Raw genomic sequence first — 20,492 nt, forward strand, 5'->3', positions numbered from 1 at the left:
AGGATCTATGGTTTGCCAAAGATCCACGAGGCCGACACACCGCTTAGGCCAATTGTGTCATGTGTCAACACCTTTGCATACGACCTGTCTGCTTTCTTGGCTAACGTATTATCTCCTCTTGCAGGTAACTCAAACTTCACAGTGAAGAACTCGACTGACTTTGCCTCCACCATCGCCAGTGAAGAGATCCAGGACCATGAGATCATGGTGTCTTTCGACGTAGAGTCACTGTTTACCAATGTACCGATAGAGGGTGTCGTACAAGCCGCGCTACAAAAAATGGAGAATGACACAGGCCTGGCTGACCGCACGATACTTACACCAGTTCCAATCGCAGACCTCTTGGATTTCGTATTAAGATCTACGTACTTCCAGTACAACGGATCAATTTACGAACAACGAGACGGCGCAGCCATGGGGAGCCCTATATCCGCGGTTGTTGCTAATCTCTACATGGAGATATTTGAAGAACAAGCAATAGAGTCCGCACCTTGCAAGCCTAAGATCTGGAAACGCTACGTAGATGATACTTTCACCATCCTGGATCGGGATAGAGTTGACGTCTTCCTGCAACACCTGAACAGTCAACAACCATCAATCCATTTCACCATGGAGATCGAGAACAACAAGATCGCCTTTCTCGACATGTCAGTTTACAGAGAACCTGATGGCCGCCTTACCACCAGTGTCTACAGGAAACCAACACATACTGATCAGTACCTAGCGTATGATTCACACCACCCTCAGTCAGTAAAGCGCGGTATTGTGAAGTGTCTGTACGACCAGGCTAAACGTCTCGTGACCAAACCATCAGTAATCGCTGGAGAGAAGAAACATCTGTCATCTGTACTTGTTTCTAACGGATATCCCTCCTCTTTTGTACAGAAGATCACAAAGGCACGAACAACCCCAAGAAGAGAGCCTGTCGTGGAATCTAAATCTACCGCCGTTTTACCTTATGTCCAAGGAGTTTTGGAGTCTCTCCGCCGCTGCCTAGAGCAACAAGGCATTCGCACCGTCTTTAAGTCCGACACGACACTTCGGTCACACTTAGTGCGACCAAAGGACACCATCAATCCAGCTAAACAAGATGGTGTTGTCTACAGGATTCCCTGTGAGTGTGGCAAAGTCTACATCAGGGAAACAGGGAGATCTATGCAGGAGAGGATCAAAGAACATGACAGGGATATATGACTTGTCCGTACCCAGACCTCCACCGTTTCTGAACACACCCACGAGACTGACCACTATCCTATCTGGAATGAGATCAAGTTTATTGATCGAGATCCTCACTGGTACACACGTAGGGTCAAGGAAGCTATTCACATAAGACTTCACCCTAACAACATCAACAGGGATAGTGGAATTGAAATTCCTGAAGCATGGATACCCTCAATTAAGAAACACAACAACAGGAGAACAGTACAACAGCAGACCACTCAGGGAACAGCTACTTGCCGGAACAATGGAACAATAGGAGGATCGAAATGCACCAATCACAGCCGACCTTTGTGACATAAATGATACCGTGCAATCAGTCGACCTTATCTCCTGAAGAAGACTAGCAGTAAGCAGTCGAAACATCGCGATCTACATCTCAAGTGACTACATCATGAGACAAACGATAATACACTTTATTATTGCATCTACCACGAAGAATAACAACAACCTTTTCCTCGACAAAATTTTAACTGATATCTCACTGAGCCTCTTCCCGCAAAAAAGCTGAAACGACATCTGCCATGGAGCCCGGGCTACATAAATGTTTACTGGTACTTCTTGTTATTCGGAGCCGCTTTAAATTTGAACATTTGCTTTTCTTCTCCATAGACCTCAATTATGATTTTTTTCTCTCTATTTGTGGTATGTCTTCTTCTAGTTGCACCTGCCTGTACACTGCTACTAAGCTACTGAGCTTCTAACAGAAAGGAAACGCTTACAGCATTTGACGATGAACAGGAAACAGCAGTCTGGGATTTCTTTGCCTAAACAGAGGGCTCAAAATTGCAACTCACTGGTCGCCAATGCGACCAAAATTTGAGCACTGGCGACTAAATTTTCAGAACTGGTCACCAGCTGGCGGCTTGCGTTTTGTCCAATAATTAAAGAAAACCACGACAACTTTTGTTTTTAAATCTTTATATTAGGAAAGCAATCAGATATGGTGGCTAGTATACAACTCACCTTTCAGTCCCCAGTAAAATAATGTCTGAATATTACAAGATAATCGAAAAAATTGAATGTATTTCGACACGTCGATACTGCGTTCACAGCGCACTATATCGTTTCAGCGGCTTCTTCCAAAACTGGGATCGCAGACGCACTTCGACACCATGTGCTTTTCATTTGCTGTGAAAATGGCTGCAGATACCAATCAGTTGAAGGAATTACATGAGTTTTTATGTGCAGGGAATGAAGATTCAGCCAAAAGGTTAATCCAAACTTTGAATCCTTCATCGGCATTTCAAAGAAATACCAAAGGGAAAATATGCAAGGACCTGAGTTTGTCTCACAATGAAAACCATGGACTTAAAACATTTTATGCTTTGCTTCATTTAAAATGACTATAGAGACAACCATCACCTTCGGACCAGAGACATATCACCTGAGAACAACGGTAGCTTTATAACTAAGTGTTACTCGTGTTGTTTGTTTCTAATTGTTTCCGCTCTTCAATTGTGACTTTTCTTGCATGCAAAGTAACATATAAAATCGTGTTCTTGTGTAGGTTATGTATAAAATAAGTTGGCGACCAAAATTTTTCCATTAGTCGTCAGCTGGTTCCCAAACGAAAAAGTCAATTTTGAGCCCTGAAACATGAGTTTATTTAGCTTTTTTGCCCATTGATTTGAAACCTACTTACATTACGAGGAATCTTTGTCTATTTTTCTCTTCTTGACACACTGCATGCATGAACACTTGCTGCCAAGATATTGCAACAACGTCTGCTTTTCCTTGGTTACCATCTGTTACTGAGCTAAACCATCCCTGATGAGGCGTTCAACTGTCGACAAACCTAGGTTGGTTTACTTTTGATTTTGCCACCATTTACCGAGGTTTGCTAGTGTGTTTACACAATTAAAAAATTTCACTTCCGTAAACTTAAAACAAAACCAAGGTAAACATCTCTCATGAAAACATGACTAAGTTAGACAAGGAAAGAGAGTAGTCTTACCATCGCACCAGTTAATTACATGACTGTACACTTTTGCTGAGTTATTTTTTTGTACAAAAAATCCCTCTTAGTTGACAGTGAGTGAGTGAGTGAGTGAGTGAGCAAGCGACCATGCACGCATGCGTGTGTGCATGCGTACGTGAGTGAATGAGTGAATGAGTGAGTGAGTGAGTGAGTGAGTGAGTGAGAGAGATGTATGTATGTCACACCAATCAGATTGGATCTACAATCAAATTTCTTGTTGTAAAGGTAAATGGTATGTGAGAAGATTTGATCCCGAAAGAGTTCAGAATGGCCATATTTATTCTTCTATAAAAGAGGAGGAATTATTCATATACTGGGTTTACTTTGACATTCTCTGTGGGTTAAGCTGAGGATTTTAGTTAAATGAACGAGATGAGCCTTGAGGTTTGAAACAGTTCGTGAGTTAGCAGTATGCAAATGCAACGAGATATTTTTATTTTTAGTTACAAAGGTAACTTGATACTTTTGTTTTTCACAAGGAGTAAATTCAATTAGAGGTCACGAATCGTTGCTTCTAGTTCTTAGGACATGTTTTAGAGGGGACGAGACTTTAGATTTGAAACAGTTCTAACATTTACAATAGTAAGTGCAGGTAACGATTATTTTGTTCTTGTTGCTTGCAAATATAACGAGATATTTTTGTGTAATTTGACACTCTCGTTTTTCACAAGGGAGTAAATTCAATTAGAGTGGACGAATCGTCACCACTCTTTCCCACAAGATGTTTGCTATCTTTAGTAACAAATGGTAACTTAACACTTTTGTTTGTTATATGGGAGTAAATTCAATTAGAGCTGACAAGTTATCGGCTATTGTTTCCAGGATATTAAACAAAAAAGAAGCTTTCATTTCTGGATGGTTTTTACATCTCTGCAGTAGCAGTTTAATAGTTTTATTTGACGACATTCATTTCAGTCTGGTATTTTTAAAGGTGAAAAGTATGAAAGCTGTTCAAATGTTCTTTGAAGACTGCGCAGCACCAAGTTAAAGTGCAATTTAATTAAATCAGACTTTCAACATGTCAGAGGTTTTTTTCTCTTTCTTTCTATTTTCAGAGAAGTTGTGTTGTGTTGTGCTGTGTTGTCTAAAAAGGTAAACTTACGACTCGTAGAAAATGCGAAAAAGTCTCTAAATTAACTTGAGTATTTTTGAGCAAAAATTCCCTTTGGGTTTGGAAGGGTTATGTGATCGGTGAGTGAGGGAGTTATGCATGAGCGCGTGTCACACCAATCACAATGTGGGTTGTATCAAAGAACGAATCAAATTGCCTGTTAGAAAATAAGATGGTATCTACATTAATCTGGAGACATGTCAGATTACTGTAGTTTGTTCAGTCAAACATTTTATGGTTTACTATTTTGCTATCTTACCACGACCGATGTAACATCTCAACCAAAAAAACTTGTCGAATTAACCAAATCATTACTGTACCATGAATGCTCCTATCTCCGACACTTCACACAAAAAAATAACTCTTGCACGCCTTGGGTGCCTATGTTTATACAATATATCTGTAGTAAAAGTATTAAATAAACAGTCTGATTGAAAAGACTCAATCTAGATACCTGAGGATTGTGCAATCACTGTTGCTAGTACGAGGACTTGCTGATGAACTGCGAGATCTTAAACTAAACAACGCATGAAATAAATCAACATTCTATATTTAGTTGTCAAGCAAGTTTAAGTATTGCCAACACCATACTAATCAGAATAGAATAAAACAGTTTTATGCACAGGGTTCACTTTCAGTTCTTTCAATTCTTGCTATCAAATGTGGTCACAAAAATAGATAAACAAATGAATAAGTAAATAAATAAGTATTAAATAAAGAAAGAAAGTCAGGATCTGTATATTTAATAGGTCAATTTGTTCTTTAGGTCAGAATGATTTCAACCTAGGTTAATTTGTGTCAAAGGAGAAGGGTGAGTCTGGAACCAATAACTTATCAGACCAGCAAATATGAGCAAACTTGCAACTGTGGATTGTGTGGCCTAGTGGAGATGACGGTGGACTACAAAGCCAGAGATCAAGTGTTCATGTCTAGGTGAGTACAAGATGAAAAAAACATCTAGGAGTTCAGGGATTGATATGGTATTCTGGTAGGGTAGAGTAGAATAAAGAACAGAGGGGTTGGGTGGTCTGCATGTTATTCATTTTTAAGAACCCCCCAATAAATAATTAAAACTACTATAGTTTGAAAATTTTAACCTGCATACATGCATACATGTACATCCCTGATTTACTCTTTGCTAAGGAGAAAAAGATCTAGACCCTTCATTTTTACCACAGTAGAAATAATAAATTATCAGCCAGGATATCCACTCTGAATTAAAATGCTAGAAAAAAACTTAATCTTACAAAATAATTTTTTGTTGTATATTTATGGTAAACTTGAAATTTTAGGAGTCTCAGAAATAAAATTGAGAATGTGGCAAGGGCTAAAATGCATGACTTCATTGGTAGTAACAGAAATTTTAAAGTGCATGAACAATGTATTTCTAAACTGCGCAGCCATGGTTTCAATACAAACACAACTTAGTGTAGTCAACAAATTCCAAGGCTTGAAACAAGTGCCATAAGGTCATTGAGACCGAGGAGATTTTCCTGCCGGGCAAGTAACTTTACATTCTCACTTGCCTGTTGGGCCAAAAAGAAATGTAAACTAAGACTTGCCCAGGGCAAGCAAAATTTGAGAGCTGCTTGTAGGAGCTTGAAAGGCAAACTGGAATTTACATATTTTTTCGAGCCCTGAATTCCCTGACAAGTGTATGACTTACTTGTATGTACAGTTGACAGTGGTTGGAGGCTTGCTTGTCGAAGACGATCGCCTAGGTTGGCTTGGTTTGGATCTACTCATGAACAGATAGTGAATAACAATTATTATTGACAATTATTGACTACTACCATGCAACTCCAAAAAGCTGTGTGCATTTTGATTTGACTTTGAAATCCAAAAGAGAAGCCATAAACTTTTAGCATTGTTTACATAAATACATTTAACAAGTTCTATTCAGCCAGAACGGACTTTTTCTCCTCCTTTTATGAAAGTTCTATCTCTTCTCAGGGAAAACTAACCCCTTTAATTTGGAACTGATAATCTTTCAATCACATCAATGATAAAAAGCTTTGTGGATTGATCTCTCAAAATAAAAAAAAAAGGATGGTGAGTAATTAATTCATTTCATTTCATAAATGAATATTAAGTTGATTTGTGTAGCACAGTTGTGACCCAGTGTAGTCCTCAGTGATTAAATAATGAGTTTTATTACAACTTCTCAAAGTCATTTTTATTTCACTAATTCTTCAAGTTGAAACATGTTGAAGTTGAAGTCGTGACCATGATGTTGCTTGGATATCAGATCTTTATTAGCATAGTCTTTTAAGATTATATTTCTCTGTTTTTTCCTTAGTTTTAGCTTTAATTTGGGCTGAAGATATTATATAAAACACTCAACACACTGTTTGACCACATTTGAAACTTACACTGTATTATCAACTCTCTCCTCTGTTTTGGAAATGTGGTCACACACAGTCTTTCATGTTTGATATATCACATAACACATCATGTACATGAAAATATCTTACCACAGCTGTAGAAGTATCATTTTTACCTTTTGTTATCCACCTCGTTAGAAGAACTTTGAGTTGTTGACCCTTTTCTTTTTCCTTGCAGTTTATTCCTTAATAAAAGAGTCAATAAAAACACTAATATACAAATGGTATATGATTTGTAACTATAGCAACCCTGCATCAGTTCCAAAAAAATAACTTGAAAAACTATATACTTCTTTTAAAAATAACTGAGATACTTCGCAAACTCTGATTGGCCAAAAACCTATCATTTATTGTGCTAGCAAAGACATGGTTCCAATACGCAGCACTATGTGAGAACTAGACAACTTAGAACAGTCTAGTGAGAACATATTACATGTATAAGCTTTAAATATATATTCGCTTTCACTGACAGAGACATCATTAACACAAACATCTCTTAATTCAACATACACAGGGAAATTTGTAGGGGAAAACAGGACCAGAATTTGGTCATGATATAATGCTTGTTTAATGATCTTTTTTAATCTCCATGGCCAAAATTTTAGGCCGATTCTGTTTACGCTCGAGTTTAGAAGAAAGTTTAAGCACTTTCAGTGCTTTCCATTCTCTGTGGAGGATGCACTTCTGACCACAGCTGGGATTGAATGGTCAATTTGGGTTGTTAAAAAAGCAGGTAAAAGATTTCTTTCAAGTTAACATTAAGCTTATCAGTTTAAATTCAACGCATGAATTTGTAACACAATAAACAAATTTAGTTTCCATTACACATTCAAGCAGTAGCCTTCAATTCCATTCAGCAAAATACTGAGAAACACGCACTTCATAGCCTTCAACATAAGGAAATAAATTCTGAATAAATTTCAGAAGCAGCGTTTTTAGAACTAACCCATTCAAAGTTTTGAATGTTGTCGTTGAATCACTTCGCCAAGAACATGAAGTTTGCACCACTTGCAAACCATGTTTTTGCATGGTTTTTTACTTTTGTGATGACTGATTCCGGCCATGAATTCCTGCATTTTCCCATCAAGGTCCTTAAAACTAATTAATACACTCGCTGTCTTTCAGCAATAACCTTTTCCTTTCCTTTTCCAAAATATTTATAGCGCTAAATGTTTTCGTAGCTTTGCTCTGCAGATTTTGTGCCTGATGCTGAGTCTGTGCTTTCATTCTTTCAGCTTCTGTGATTGGTTTTTTTGTGCCATCTCACGAATGTGTTGAAAATAAGAACCTTGATCATGAAAGTGCGTTAAATTTTCTTCTCTTTGACAAACATTTTCGATAGTTATTTCATAAAAGCAATAGGACCACTCCTTCTATGGGTTTACTGGGGCAATAAACCACTTGGGATGTTGGGAAAACACTCACAAAGCTGTTCTCCCAACATCCTACATGGTTTATTGCCCCAGTAAACCCATAGAAAGAGTGGTTTATTGCTTAAATAACTCGACAGAAACACAGACCTGCCATGAGCTGTTGAAATAAGAAGGAAACCAGCAAAGAGATGTTACATTTCGAAAATCAAAAGCTAGTAATTATCCTTTTTATTTTCTCGGAGTATTTCAAAAAGAATTAGACAACATTTTCTCTGTGATCCTTTTAAAAACTTACATGATGAGCTGGAGATTTCTGTTTAAACAATAGTAAAGAGTGCTTCTGTCAAGGAAATATCAGCTGATACAGTAGTTGCCCTGTGGAAATTTGATGTTCCTAACACAAATATTTGCCAAAGAACCAAAGCTTTAAGGGCAAGTATGCTAGTTTCAAGAACATCAAATTTTCAGGGGGCAACTTTTAGACCAATAGTTCTGAAACATAAACACTCTATTGTCTTTATTGTTCACCATTATCTTCTTCTGCATGCCATTTCAACAATCATATTAAATTATTTTCAACTTTAAAAGATAAAAGGCATGAAAGCCAATGTAAATTTGTGTTTCGCACCACGGATCAGGGTACTACTCGAATTGAAGACACACCAGGAAAATAAAGTCCACGGGATCTACCAGTTGTTTTGAACTAGTTTAATCAGCACAAGCTAGCTAGTCAACTGAAAGCAAAGGCATACATGTGGGTTGACTATAGCAATTCTAAAAAATCGGATCTAACCTAAAAAACGAAACAGCAAAACATTCTCCAACATATTGTCGATATACTCACAATTCTGTAAGGCATAATCCCGTTTAAGACACGCTATTTTCCTTCTTTTGTACAAAGAGCACAAACACACTATTTTCGATATCAGGATTACTTTCTATTGATCTCTTGATATCCTACTCGCACCAATCCACGAACGAGAGCCATAATCCGATTGGCTACTAAAGCAAAAATGGCGGGAATCTCGCGTGATCGGTTTTATCACTAAGAAAACAAACATAATGTCTAAAAATAGACAAAACTCTCAACGAGGTGCCAAACAATTTGAACAAGAAAACAGACAAAACCCACTAAATGCAGATCAATCAATCTTTCAATTTTTTTCTTTTCAGGAGTGCCTTGTTCTATATGGAAAGTTTTGCCCAAATAGAGTCAGATTGAGTGTTAGCAGAGTTAAAAGGGTGTTCAAGCCATCTTTCTGAGCACATTACCGTAATTTCTGGCAGATTACCCGCGGGTAATGAGTTAATTTTCCAGTAAACTACTGTTGCTGCGGGTAATAGGGTGGTGCGGGTTATCTGATAATTTTTTAATCTTCCCGTAAGTATTTAACAGTAATTATTATAGTACTGACAGAAGATAAAACAAAGATAACAGTCATTAAATATACGCTTGCCACAAACCTGTGTAATGCCTCATTTGTTTAAACGAGAAACACGTCCTATCAACTCTTGTATCGTGCTTTATTTGCTATGAAATTCTTTTAAACGTTGATTGATTATAGCTGATGCAAGTTGGATGAAATCATACAAAAAAAATTCCATACAAACAAATTTTTCGCTACGCGTTTGTGTTTTGATAGTTTTCTTACCTTGTCAATTTCACAGCTAGTTTTTTTTTTGCTTAGAAAAATTCTCACCTAAACCTTTTAACGTGTCTTTTATTGTGGAAAACACAAAGCCTAACTGAAACATGATGCCGACATTTGTCGGCACGCGTGCAGTGAAAAAATAGCATTGACTGTGATAAAAAAAAAATGCTCGACGCATCAGCGAAATATTCCTAGCTAGCGCTGCCTTGAGTTATAGAGTATTTTCCCGTTTCAAGCAATTTCTTAGACCCAGTAGAACCTGAGATACCATAAATATCTTGGTGATCTGTTGAATTCATGGCGCCGCATAATTAGTGGAACGTGATAAAAAATATAATTGTCGGCACGAGTGTAAACAAAACACTGACAAGTGAAGAAATAATACAAAAATACTCGACACATCAGTGGAAAATTTACAGTTAGTACTGCCTTGATTTAAAAAGTATTTTCCTGTTTCAAGCGATTTCTAAGACCAAGTAGATCCCGAGATATTGTTTTTTTGAGAAAATTGCAAGCCGAATTTTACAAGTCCATTCAACTCTCAATGAATATCGATTAATTGCACGCTCCAACAACGAACGCTTCGCATTCTGTTAAGTCTTAAACATCAATACATTGGATATTTAACTTGTAAAATCAAACTTAAGAAAGTAATGCTGAGGAGAGTGCTTTTAACTGCCCTATTGGTGGCCAAGTGGCAGAAACTTTTATCTTATTCCAAATGGACACGAACATGAAAGGCTTAGTCTCGCTTGATCACTTCAAATTTGTGAGTTCTTGAACTATTTAGCATAACTTTCTTTTGTATTTTGGTGCGGGTTATCTGCCAGTGCGGGTAATCTGCTGAATCTTTTTTCTCATTTTGGCAAAAAACGACCGGTGCGGGTAATCTGCCGTGCGGGTAAACTGCCGGAAATTACGGTACACCTGTACCATATACCACAAATTTAAGATGTCAGACTCGCGTATTATTCTGTTACAAAACAGAATGACCATTTGAGAGCAGTTTGAAAAATATGGGAAACACTAACCTAAAGCTTACAAGTGTATTAAGGTGATTCCCTATAAATAGCACTTGACATTACATTTTTCAAACTTTTTGTGGTTGTTCCTAATCATGCAGGCATTCGAAATGTGCGATAAAAAAACACATGGTACGGTGCCCATTTAAGAGTCATAACTCACCAAAGGTGCATCAAAAATCTGTGCAATGGCACCCATTAAGTGTGTTTATCTTTTTTTCTGAATACTGGTGTGTTTTAGGATATCAGTAGTCAAACACATGGATTTGATATTAAAAAGTCTCCATAGATACATTGCATCATCTTAAAGGAACAATTTGATATGTGTTTCTTGGCAAAAATGTACATCTTGGATCAGAGTTGACAAAAAGTCTTTCTAGTGTACATCCTCTAGGGGTGGTAAGGTTCAGGTCACAAGTGAAAGGGTAAATAACCATTTTTGACAGTAATTTTTTTACCTGACATTAAAAATTTTTCTTACTTATTCAGTGGAAAGGCAATGAATTATAGACTAATTTAATGCAATAAAAAAAGGTACCTTACAGTGCTTGTTTAAGAGAAAACAAGCATTTATTTTGCTGTCGAGCTTAGCTAATTGATGGAAATCTCTTAAGTTGTATGTGTGCATGCGCTCATGCGCTCACGCTAATGATGCTAAAATCGTGTGCAGTAGGGATGCACAATGCAACACTGAGGAATTACCTTAATTAAAAAATAGAAAACATGTACCGTGTTTCTATCAAGTAGTTGTATAAATCTAATAGCGTTCTATCACAAAAGCCATTCTCTTATTGGCTACGTTACTCGCTATCTATTCTGTGACAGATAATGAGTAGCGTAGAAGTGTGTGCTTGTTAACAGACAGATGGCCACTTTTTTTTGCATTTTCGAGGTCTCTGTGAAGACTATTTAGATAAAGTTTTGAACAAATAGTAGATTTATACTAAAACAATTAGATTATTTGCTCTCGATTTCTATGTGTCACAGTTGACTTGGGCTGCGCCATCGTCACCTATCACGCAATAGAGATCTCGAGCTCATAATCTAATTGCTTAATAGAAACACAACGGAAGTTTGGGAGAACAAGAAATGCTGTGGGAACACAAGCTAACAGACAAGGGTTTCCAGAACTTTTTTGAATTCTCCCAAACTTTCATGAGTTCTCCCAAACTTTTTAGAAATACTGTGACGAAAAAATGAAACACAACTTGTTTACTTTAATCATCAAAATGTAAATTCTCTTTGTTCCCACCATCATTAAATCAACAGCTCGTGCCAATTCTTTGTTTCTAAGGAGTTTTTTTACAATAACTGTCTAATTTCTCGCAAGCTGATTGGCTCATTTTTATCATCAATAAAAGTACAGAGAGAAAAAACTTTAATTTATGCAAGATTTCAAGTCCAACTTTCAGCTGTCAAACTGACAACTTTTTAACCAATGAGACTTTATGGACTTTTTTAAGTAGCCAATCAAAAAGTGAGAAAAGCTATTGACAATGTTCCCATGATTTTGAATAAAATTCACCTATCTTTGTTTATGGCAAGTTTACAGCATCTTTTCCCCTCATTTATTCCCAGCATTTGACCATTTTGGGGTCTTGCTATTGTAAAAAACAAATTGATGTCAGTTTTTTATGCGTCTGTCCCCTTATTGATGATAAATTTCATCATAACATTGTCAAAGTTTACTGCAGAACCACTCGCCTGTGGCTCGTGGTTCCCCAGCCACTTTGACAATGTTATGATGTAATTTATCATCAATAAGAGGACAGACGCATGAAAAAAATGACGTCAATTTGTTAAATAGAAACACAATTTTAAACCAGTCAGCACGCATATTTTTGTTTAAGTTTATGGCATCCATGAACTAATGTTAATGAGACCTGAGAGACAATATCTCAAAGACAGGCACACACATTCTGCATTGTAACACTTTATTTCAAAGACATGTAACACTATGAACCTTGTGTCACACGCATAAGTAAATCCCAGTAATATGGGTAACATGCCACCAATTCCTGATCTCAAAGTCCATCAGGGATTCCTAGTTGAAAACAATCACCCCCTTTAGATATCACAACAAACCTTTCATTTCCTAAGTAAGGCCACTGTTATCTACATCTGTAAAAGACAGTGTATCAATGGTTCCAGTCATGTCTCTCACATGTCCACCTCATGCCCCTGACCTCTAGTCAAGTACACGCTCCTCGTTGTATTCAGTCTTCTTGTTTGTGCCAATCCTTCGCCATTGATTTTTCCTTTTCCCTCCCACCCTCCCACGACTGGGACCCTTGCTCTACACATCTGAACCCCTGATACTACGCTTTAGGACCATCTTCCAGCAAATAAACAAATCATTTAGATCTATAGAAACGTTCGTCATGAATAAGGCTAATAATCTGTCTCTCCCAACACACACACACACACACACACACACACACACACACACACACACACACACACACACACACAAAGTGGGCGCAACCTTTGACACTACAATTCAGAATGTCATGTATAGATAGTGAACATTACTATTCCACTACTTTTAGAAAAACATATATCCGTAGATACTTATGATATCATTTGCTTATTATAAAAAAAAATAAATAAATAAAAAAAAAAATAAATAATAATAATAATAATAATAATAATTATACCATTAATGATTATAGGCTATGGCTATCTGTCTCTCTGCAAGCCTTAGACCTTGTCATTCAGGGTGCAATGAACACAGACTTTGTATTTTGGTGACTTTCTGTTGTTTGTTATTAAAGGACGGTGGCAGGGAAGTACACCCATTAGCTGCACTTTACCCCACAGTAAGGCTCTAGCCCACTGGAGACAGGTCCAGAGAAATTCCTATTCCAAGGTGGCTAGCCCCGGTACCACCTGATCTGTACTCCCCCCAGGAGGGGCTCCCCCTCCTGGTTCCCTCAGTCCCCCGGGACTGTGGGATATGGGCCTCACCCCTGGAGGCAGGTCTGGAACTTTTATTCCAGGGTGGCTACCCCCGGTACCACCCGATCTGTACTCCCCCAGGAGGGCCCCCTTCCTGGGCCCCTACTCCCCAGTCGTCCTTCCCTGCCACCCAAATTTACCCACAGCCAGTGTGTTATTTCCTAAATGTAGTACCGTTAGCGGCAGCTCAGACCAGGCCTCGAAAGAGGATCATTAATTTGGACTATTTTCTAAATGGCCTTTATAATAATCAACAATAAATTGTCAGTATAAAAATGACTGTCATTGGTTTCAACAGCGTGCTATATGAGACCTCAAGTGGTGTGTTTTTATTAAAGGAGTTCAGACACTCTTTCAAAAGATTTACAAAACAAAATACTGTTTTGATACAGTTGTATCATATGATCTGTGACATCATCCTGTGTCCGCAAATTCAGATTAAAACTTGTTGAAGCCAATCTCTACAAATGTAAATGTTCAACCTTGTTTTGTCCTGTTTTAGAAAACAGCCTATAAGAATATCTAACTTGACGGAAATACAGAACTAGCTCAAGCTGTTGACTTAATGATGGTGTGTACAAAGATAATTTACATTTTCATACAAGAATTTAAGAGGGGATTTTCCTTCCTTCTTCTCACAGTGCCTTCTAAAAAAAATAGAAAACATGTTCCTTTTCTTTCTATCAAATTATATGAATACTCAAGTTTAGCGCTGAAAACACAGCTTGTCTTCCCACCACATTCCTTATTCTTCTGAACTTCCAACCTTGATTATATAACTTGATAGACAGAAGGAAAATGTAAATTTTCTATTTTTTACATGAAGCACTCAAGGAAGTGATGTGAGTACTCAAGAGGTAGGTAGGAACACTTTGCTGTGGTTTATGTTTCACCCTGCATTTCTTTTGTACTCTTGTCACTATCTCACATGCTTTACAACCAGAACAAAGCACTGTCAAGCTGTTTTTCTTTGCTAAATTAAGCATTGCTTTGCTTTGTTCAGTAGTAAAATATATTTGTTTCCGACGTCTTCCCATCTTTGTTATTTGCAATCAAATCACACCAAACCTACAGTAAAGCTACATATATACTGTAACGATCTTTACATATTTGTTACAGCAGGAAATGTGCCATTTATTGTTCTAAGGGAATTACTGCACCATCAGCTCATTTTAAACACACTGTGTTTGATAGAAAATACTTGACTGAAACCACCTATTCCTTAACATGTCATTTAAAACATCGCAAAACCCCTTCACAACAGAGCGATAAAATCACAATTACCACACCAAAGTCTGATTGTTTCATGTTCCGGTGAATGTAAGCTCACATTGTTCAGACGTCTAAGGTAAACATGCATGTATGCAGCGCTTAGTTGTAGTCTCAGGAAACGAAACTAGAACCTGTAAAACATATGTTGTAATGTAATAGCTGGGTAGCAAGTTGACTTCAGTGCTTCCAAACTTTTCCATGAGCAATGTGGCATAATCCAGCGTGCCATCTATTGTCTCAGGCTAGTCTTCTTTAAGTGAAATTTTGGTCAATCGTAGAGCCATTGCGGGCTCAAAGCCATGTGAAAAATACATCTGTTTTCTCCGCTATGACTTGAGTTCAAACACGAAATCAGTAAAACATTTTGAAAATAAACTCTATTACTTCTCTACTACTATTGAAAAGAGACAAAGCCAACCTTCTTGTACGGGTTACCCCTTGTCCTTCTTGTTCAGAGCAATCATCCATCCATGTAAGAACCCTACCAGACGTGATGAAAAGATTAGAAAGCGAAGGAGACGCAAAGCATGAAACCGAAAGGAAAAACTGATATTATTACTGACATTGAAAGAATAAATACCTGTTTGTTTGTGTTCCTTCGTAATGAATAGTTTTCCGTTGCCCGAGATGTATTCAATCGCGAAAGAAGCTCAGTTCTCACCTTTCTTGATGAAACTCAAGACTAGATGGATGACAACAGCGATAGCTCTTCAGATCAGCGGTACTCTTGGAAAATGATGAACTACTTTGTTTACGGTGGCATAACATGTCATTATCCTCACACGTGACTAAAAAAAAAGTATGTAACTCAACCGTACCACAAATCAGTGAGCAAACCTCAAAGGGTGCCTGTCGTGTCTGATAGATATGTAGACGCTCTTTATAAAAAACAAAGCACTGCTACGAATATGCTGACAACCTTGCATCCCACCCGTGTTAGTATTCTTCGCACGTATTCTAATTATATTGATAATAAAAATGCCTGAAACTAAATTCTTCCACAAATGAAACTACAGCTTTATAGTGGACCTAATGGTAAAAGAAATAAAAAAATCAACTGCACTTTGTTCTTTTATAAACACGTAAGAAGCAAGAAGAGAAGACAATCATTCCCCTGTTGCTCGTGTTTGTCCCCTATTTTTCTGTCACTATGTTCACTTCCTTGTGTCAGTGCTTTCCGATCAAGACTAAACAAAGTCTGCAAAGTTATTGGTTTCTAAAGAAACTGTTGAGCGGCGACGGCGGGCCAGTGAAACACTTAGCTGTTTATCAACCTGAAGTTGGTTAAGGTAGTTTGACCGCCATAGTGAGTTATATGGTGAAGCCGACGTTTTGAGCGCTAGGCCTTAACTTCGTCAACGCAAAGAGTGACGAAAGTGGGGAAGTGTCTTTATATAGTAAAGCACGGAGTTGAGCTATTAGACAGAAAATGCGTGACGCCTAAAAATCCAGGACTCTGTTTCAGGTCGTCCTTGGGTATTTTAAACTTAGTGAAAATTATGTTCTGAGAAACATGATTGTGAAGTTTGAAATGGTGCTTGTTGCTCGATTTGTTGAGCATGACTGATCTACTCCAGCATTCACAGAAGAATAAAACCATTCCTCTAATTGTGCAAAAGACGAAAAAATACCCACTAAAGTTTAATCTCTTATTTTTGTTTCGCCAAATGACAAAATATATCATTTAGGCCGGGTTGGTCGAGACTCGAAAGCCGGTTAACGCTAACCCAGGATTAACTGATATATATTGATTGTTCTTGTAAATGTTTTTCACTGCTTATGTTTTCGGTACTTTGAGATTAATCAAAGTCAAAACAGAAGGCAAAACGATAACAACAGGAAACCTTACCGCAAAGTTACAAAACTAAATTGAAATCAAAATTCTTGCTAATCCTGGGTTAGCTTAATCGGGCTTTGAACAAGCCGGCCCTGATCTCCCTGGCCAGTCATCGTCATAACATGTCGTAGGTCTTTTCTTTTTGTCTCCATAGTGTATCACAAACTTTGGAAAGCTTCATGTGATCTTTACGAGATTTAGTGCCGAATTGCATTTCACGTTGAATTGTATAAAAGTTATAGTAGGGTAAGTTATTCAATCTACCATTGATTTTTTTTCTTCCTTTCTCATCGATTCCATTGATCTGTACAGGCCCGCAAATGATCCCCAAATTGTACCGCAAATGATCCCAGGACCGGAAATGGTCGCCTTGCGATAAAATTTGGAAATTCGAGGACTCGGGAACAGTGGATTTAAAATTTATGCAATCGCTTTTTTATTACTGTACCCTGGGTGCCAGAAGTTTTTCTTGCGCGGTTTCCGGTGCCGGTCATGTCTCTACTGTGACCCGCGCGAAAAGCCTCTGGAGCAGAGCGCGATTTCTTTGACAGTGCCGAGCCAATGACGAGTCAGTTTAAATCTGTTAGTCCAGAATCTGGACTAGAAACCTGATTGGCTCATAAGGACAGCTGTAAGGACCTCCCATTTCTATGCGTCACAATTGACTTGGGCTGCGCCCTCATCACCTATCACGCAATAGAGATCTCAAGCTCATAACCTAATTACTTAATAGAAACACAATGGAGGTTTGGGAGAACAAGAAATGCTGTGGGACCACGAGCCGACAGACGAGGGTTTCCACAGCTTCTTCGAATTCTCCCAAACTTTCACGAGTTCTCCCAAACTTTTTAGAAATACCGCGACGAAAAAATGAAACACAACTTGTTTACTTTGATCATCAAAACGTAAATTCTGTCTGCTCCGCCATCATTACATCAACAGCTCGTGCTAATTCTGTATTTCTATGGAGTTTCTTACAATAACTGTCTCAATTCTCCAATGTGTGTTCTTGAGATTTTCGACTTGTTACTTTCGTGTATACACCAGGGGCCCGTTTCTCGAAAGCCCCGTAAACTTTTCGGGCCCGTAAAGCCATTTTTAGCTCATCTGTATCTAAAAACGAGAAGCGTATACGCCTGAAACTTCTTGTATGAAGGGAACCTCTGTTCATATTAAAAATATGTGAATAAAACAGCTCTGTAATGGTTAGGTTCGAGATTTTGCTATAGCTTTCCGGGCCCGAAAAGTTTCCGGGGCTTTCGAGAAACGGGCCCCAGGGGACTCACAACAACAACTCAGTGGGGCGATACAATTTTATCAAACGTCTCTTGTCAAATCCCGTCGGAAAAACAACTAAAACGTCTTCTTCTAAGCAAGTGATTCTTCAGATGCATTCCATCTGCTTTTCCTTTTAGGATATGACGTCAGCAAAAATTTGAAGAGATGAAGTTAAAGCAGCTGAAAATTTGCTGTTCAGCTGTGCACTCCGGCAGTCGCCAAAAACGGCTTCGTGAATTTTGAAATTGAACCGGAAGTCAGATACGGAACCACATACCCACATTCGGGATTATTTTCCGTTTGTTACTTCTTCTTCAATATAGCATATGCACAAGTGAACCCGCTCTGTAGCTGTCAGCCTTCAATAGCTGTCCTAGTAGATCGGAGCTAGTCGCGGTAGGCGAAAATTGGCACTTCCCAAAGTGGTATGGTTTTTTCAGTATTTAGTATATTTATATTTATTATATTTATTATATATTAGCCGATTTCGCTTATTTTCTCTTATTTCCCTAGAGCATACGAGAGATCTTTACTGAGTCACGTAGGAGAGCAATCAATCGTGTCTATTAATTTATTTAATTTATCTGATTTATTTTGAACTGATCCTTGATCCTTGATCCTTGATCCTTGATCCTTGAATCCTTGATCCTAAGTATGGTGCTAATCATGCAGCTTTATGCATAATGACTTTATTGTATGAAAATATCCCTGTCTATTGTTCGTTTACACAATACACCTGATGTTGCATATTTTTCTAAACACTTCGGATCTTTCCGACTATTCTCCACAAGTGTGAGATCGTGTTGGTCTTTGTTTAAAAACTTCCGTGACACATGATAAATTTCTGCCTGCAAATGATTAAACTGCAATGCCACTGGCTTGTGAAAAACTTAATGAACGGTCACGTACCATTTGTGCTAATATTATTGCACTCTCCCATGCGAAGTTCTTGTCAAATGTTTTCTCGTTTCTTCTGAAACGAGGTAGCTTCAACTCTTGTCCGAGCTTGCCGTGACCAAGCACACAGTAAACATAGTTTCAAGCAGATACAAAAAGCATCAGTCGGCAGACCTGTAAAAAGTGCAAAACCTACTCTACAAAGGAAAGGTAAGAAAGCAAAGGTCGTTTGCCGTCCTTGCCGATTGGTGATCAATGAAGTGCTTGTCTATGGCCGTTATTCGTCTACATGCACACCTTTAAAATGGTTTAATAATATAATATTCTTAGATCGTGAAGTGACATGTTTTCCTTGGGGGGTACTCCCTTATATGGGATGTATAGGTATGTGCGGCCCCAAAGGGTACGGTTTTTCAGCCGTTTTGGTCATAAATAGGGTTTTTACAATAACTGCTTAATTTCTCTTGCTCTGATTGGTTCATTTTTTTCATCAATAAGAGTACAGACGGACAAAATTTTAATTTATGCAAGCTTTCAAGAGGGGGGGTGAATAGGTTTTCGGATTGACGGATTTGGCCTTAAAAAGCGCATGGATTGTGGATTTTTGCGGTAAATCGAGCGGATTCGCCATGTATAGCCATGTATAGCCTTGTATGGTATGCATGGCCATGTATAGCCGTGTATTGCCACGTAGCTCCATGTATAGCCAAGTATTGCCATTTACAACCATGTGTAGCCAGGTAGAGCCATGTTTTGTTATGTGCAGTGATGTAAAGACATGTATAGCCATGTATAGATAGATATGTAGAAAGAAAGATAGATATATAGAAAGATAGATAGAAAGCCATGTACAGATAGATGTATAGATAGATGGAAAGATCATTCTATAGCGATATCACTACCACGTATAAACATGCATATTCATGTATAGCCATGTGTCAGTAGCCGTGTGTAGCCATGTATTGTCAGCTATAGCCATGTTTTGCCATCTATAGCCATATATAGCTATATATAGCGAGGTGTAGCCATTTATAGCCATGTATTGCCATGTATTGCTATGTATAGCTGTGTTTAGCCATGTGTAGGCATCAATTGCATTTAGCTGTTATTAACATAGCTTAGTCATCTGTGTGGAAGAATCATCACTGAGCTCGTGAGTACAGACCGAACGCAGTGAGGTCTTTACACACGACCGAGGTATAGATTCTCTCATACAGACTGAGTAAGCTCAGTTAATAAAATGTCTATTATATGGCATGCCCACACACGGCTATACATTGCTATACATGGCAAAACATGGAAATACATGGCTAGACATGACAATATATACATGGCTACACTTGGCTACACACGGCTATACATGGCTACACACGGCTATACATGGCAATACATGGCTACACACGGCTATACATGGCTATACAGGGCTACACACGGCTATACATGGCTATACATGGCAACACACGGCTATACATGGCTATACATAGCAACACACGGCTATACATGGCTACA

At 38.1% G+C, this 20,492-nt stretch overlaps 1 protein-coding gene across 5 annotated transcripts in view; it reads right to left on the minus strand.

Moving 5' to 3' along the window:
• The window catches only part of LOC110049587 (E3 ubiquitin-protein ligase TRIP12-like), a 51,189-nt gene extending 35,455 nt beyond the window's left edge, over positions 1-15,734 (minus strand). For 2 of the 5 annotated variants that reach the window (XM_020755392.2, XM_020755391.2), the window contains exons 1-5: positions 15,552-15,734; positions 15,390-15,452; positions 6,811-6,879; positions 5,977-6,048; positions 4,765-4,827 (exon numbers count right to left, since the gene is read on the minus strand). In XM_020755392.2, coding sequence (XP_020611051.2) covers positions 4,765-4,827; positions 5,977-6,048; positions 6,811-6,879; positions 15,390-15,439 — 254 coding nt within the window. In that variant the 5' untranslated portion in view covers positions 15,440-15,452; positions 15,552-15,734. Of the gene's footprint in view, positions 1-4,764; positions 4,828-5,976; positions 6,049-6,810; positions 7,176-15,389; positions 15,453-15,551 lie in introns of those variants that run through there. The other 3 variants (XM_089293808.1, XM_089293806.1, XM_089293809.1) reach the window with 2 other exon arrangements.
• Positions 15,735-20,492: the final 4,758 nt, after the last annotated feature.

This window comes from Orbicella faveolata, unplaced genomic scaffold (assembly GCF_042242905.1).
Source record: "Orbicella faveolata isolate gen_17 unplaced genomic scaffold, um_ofav_v1 contig_25, whole genome shotgun sequence".
Lineage (NCBI taxonomy): Eukaryota > Metazoa > Cnidaria > Anthozoa > Scleractinia > Merulinidae > Orbicella > Orbicella faveolata.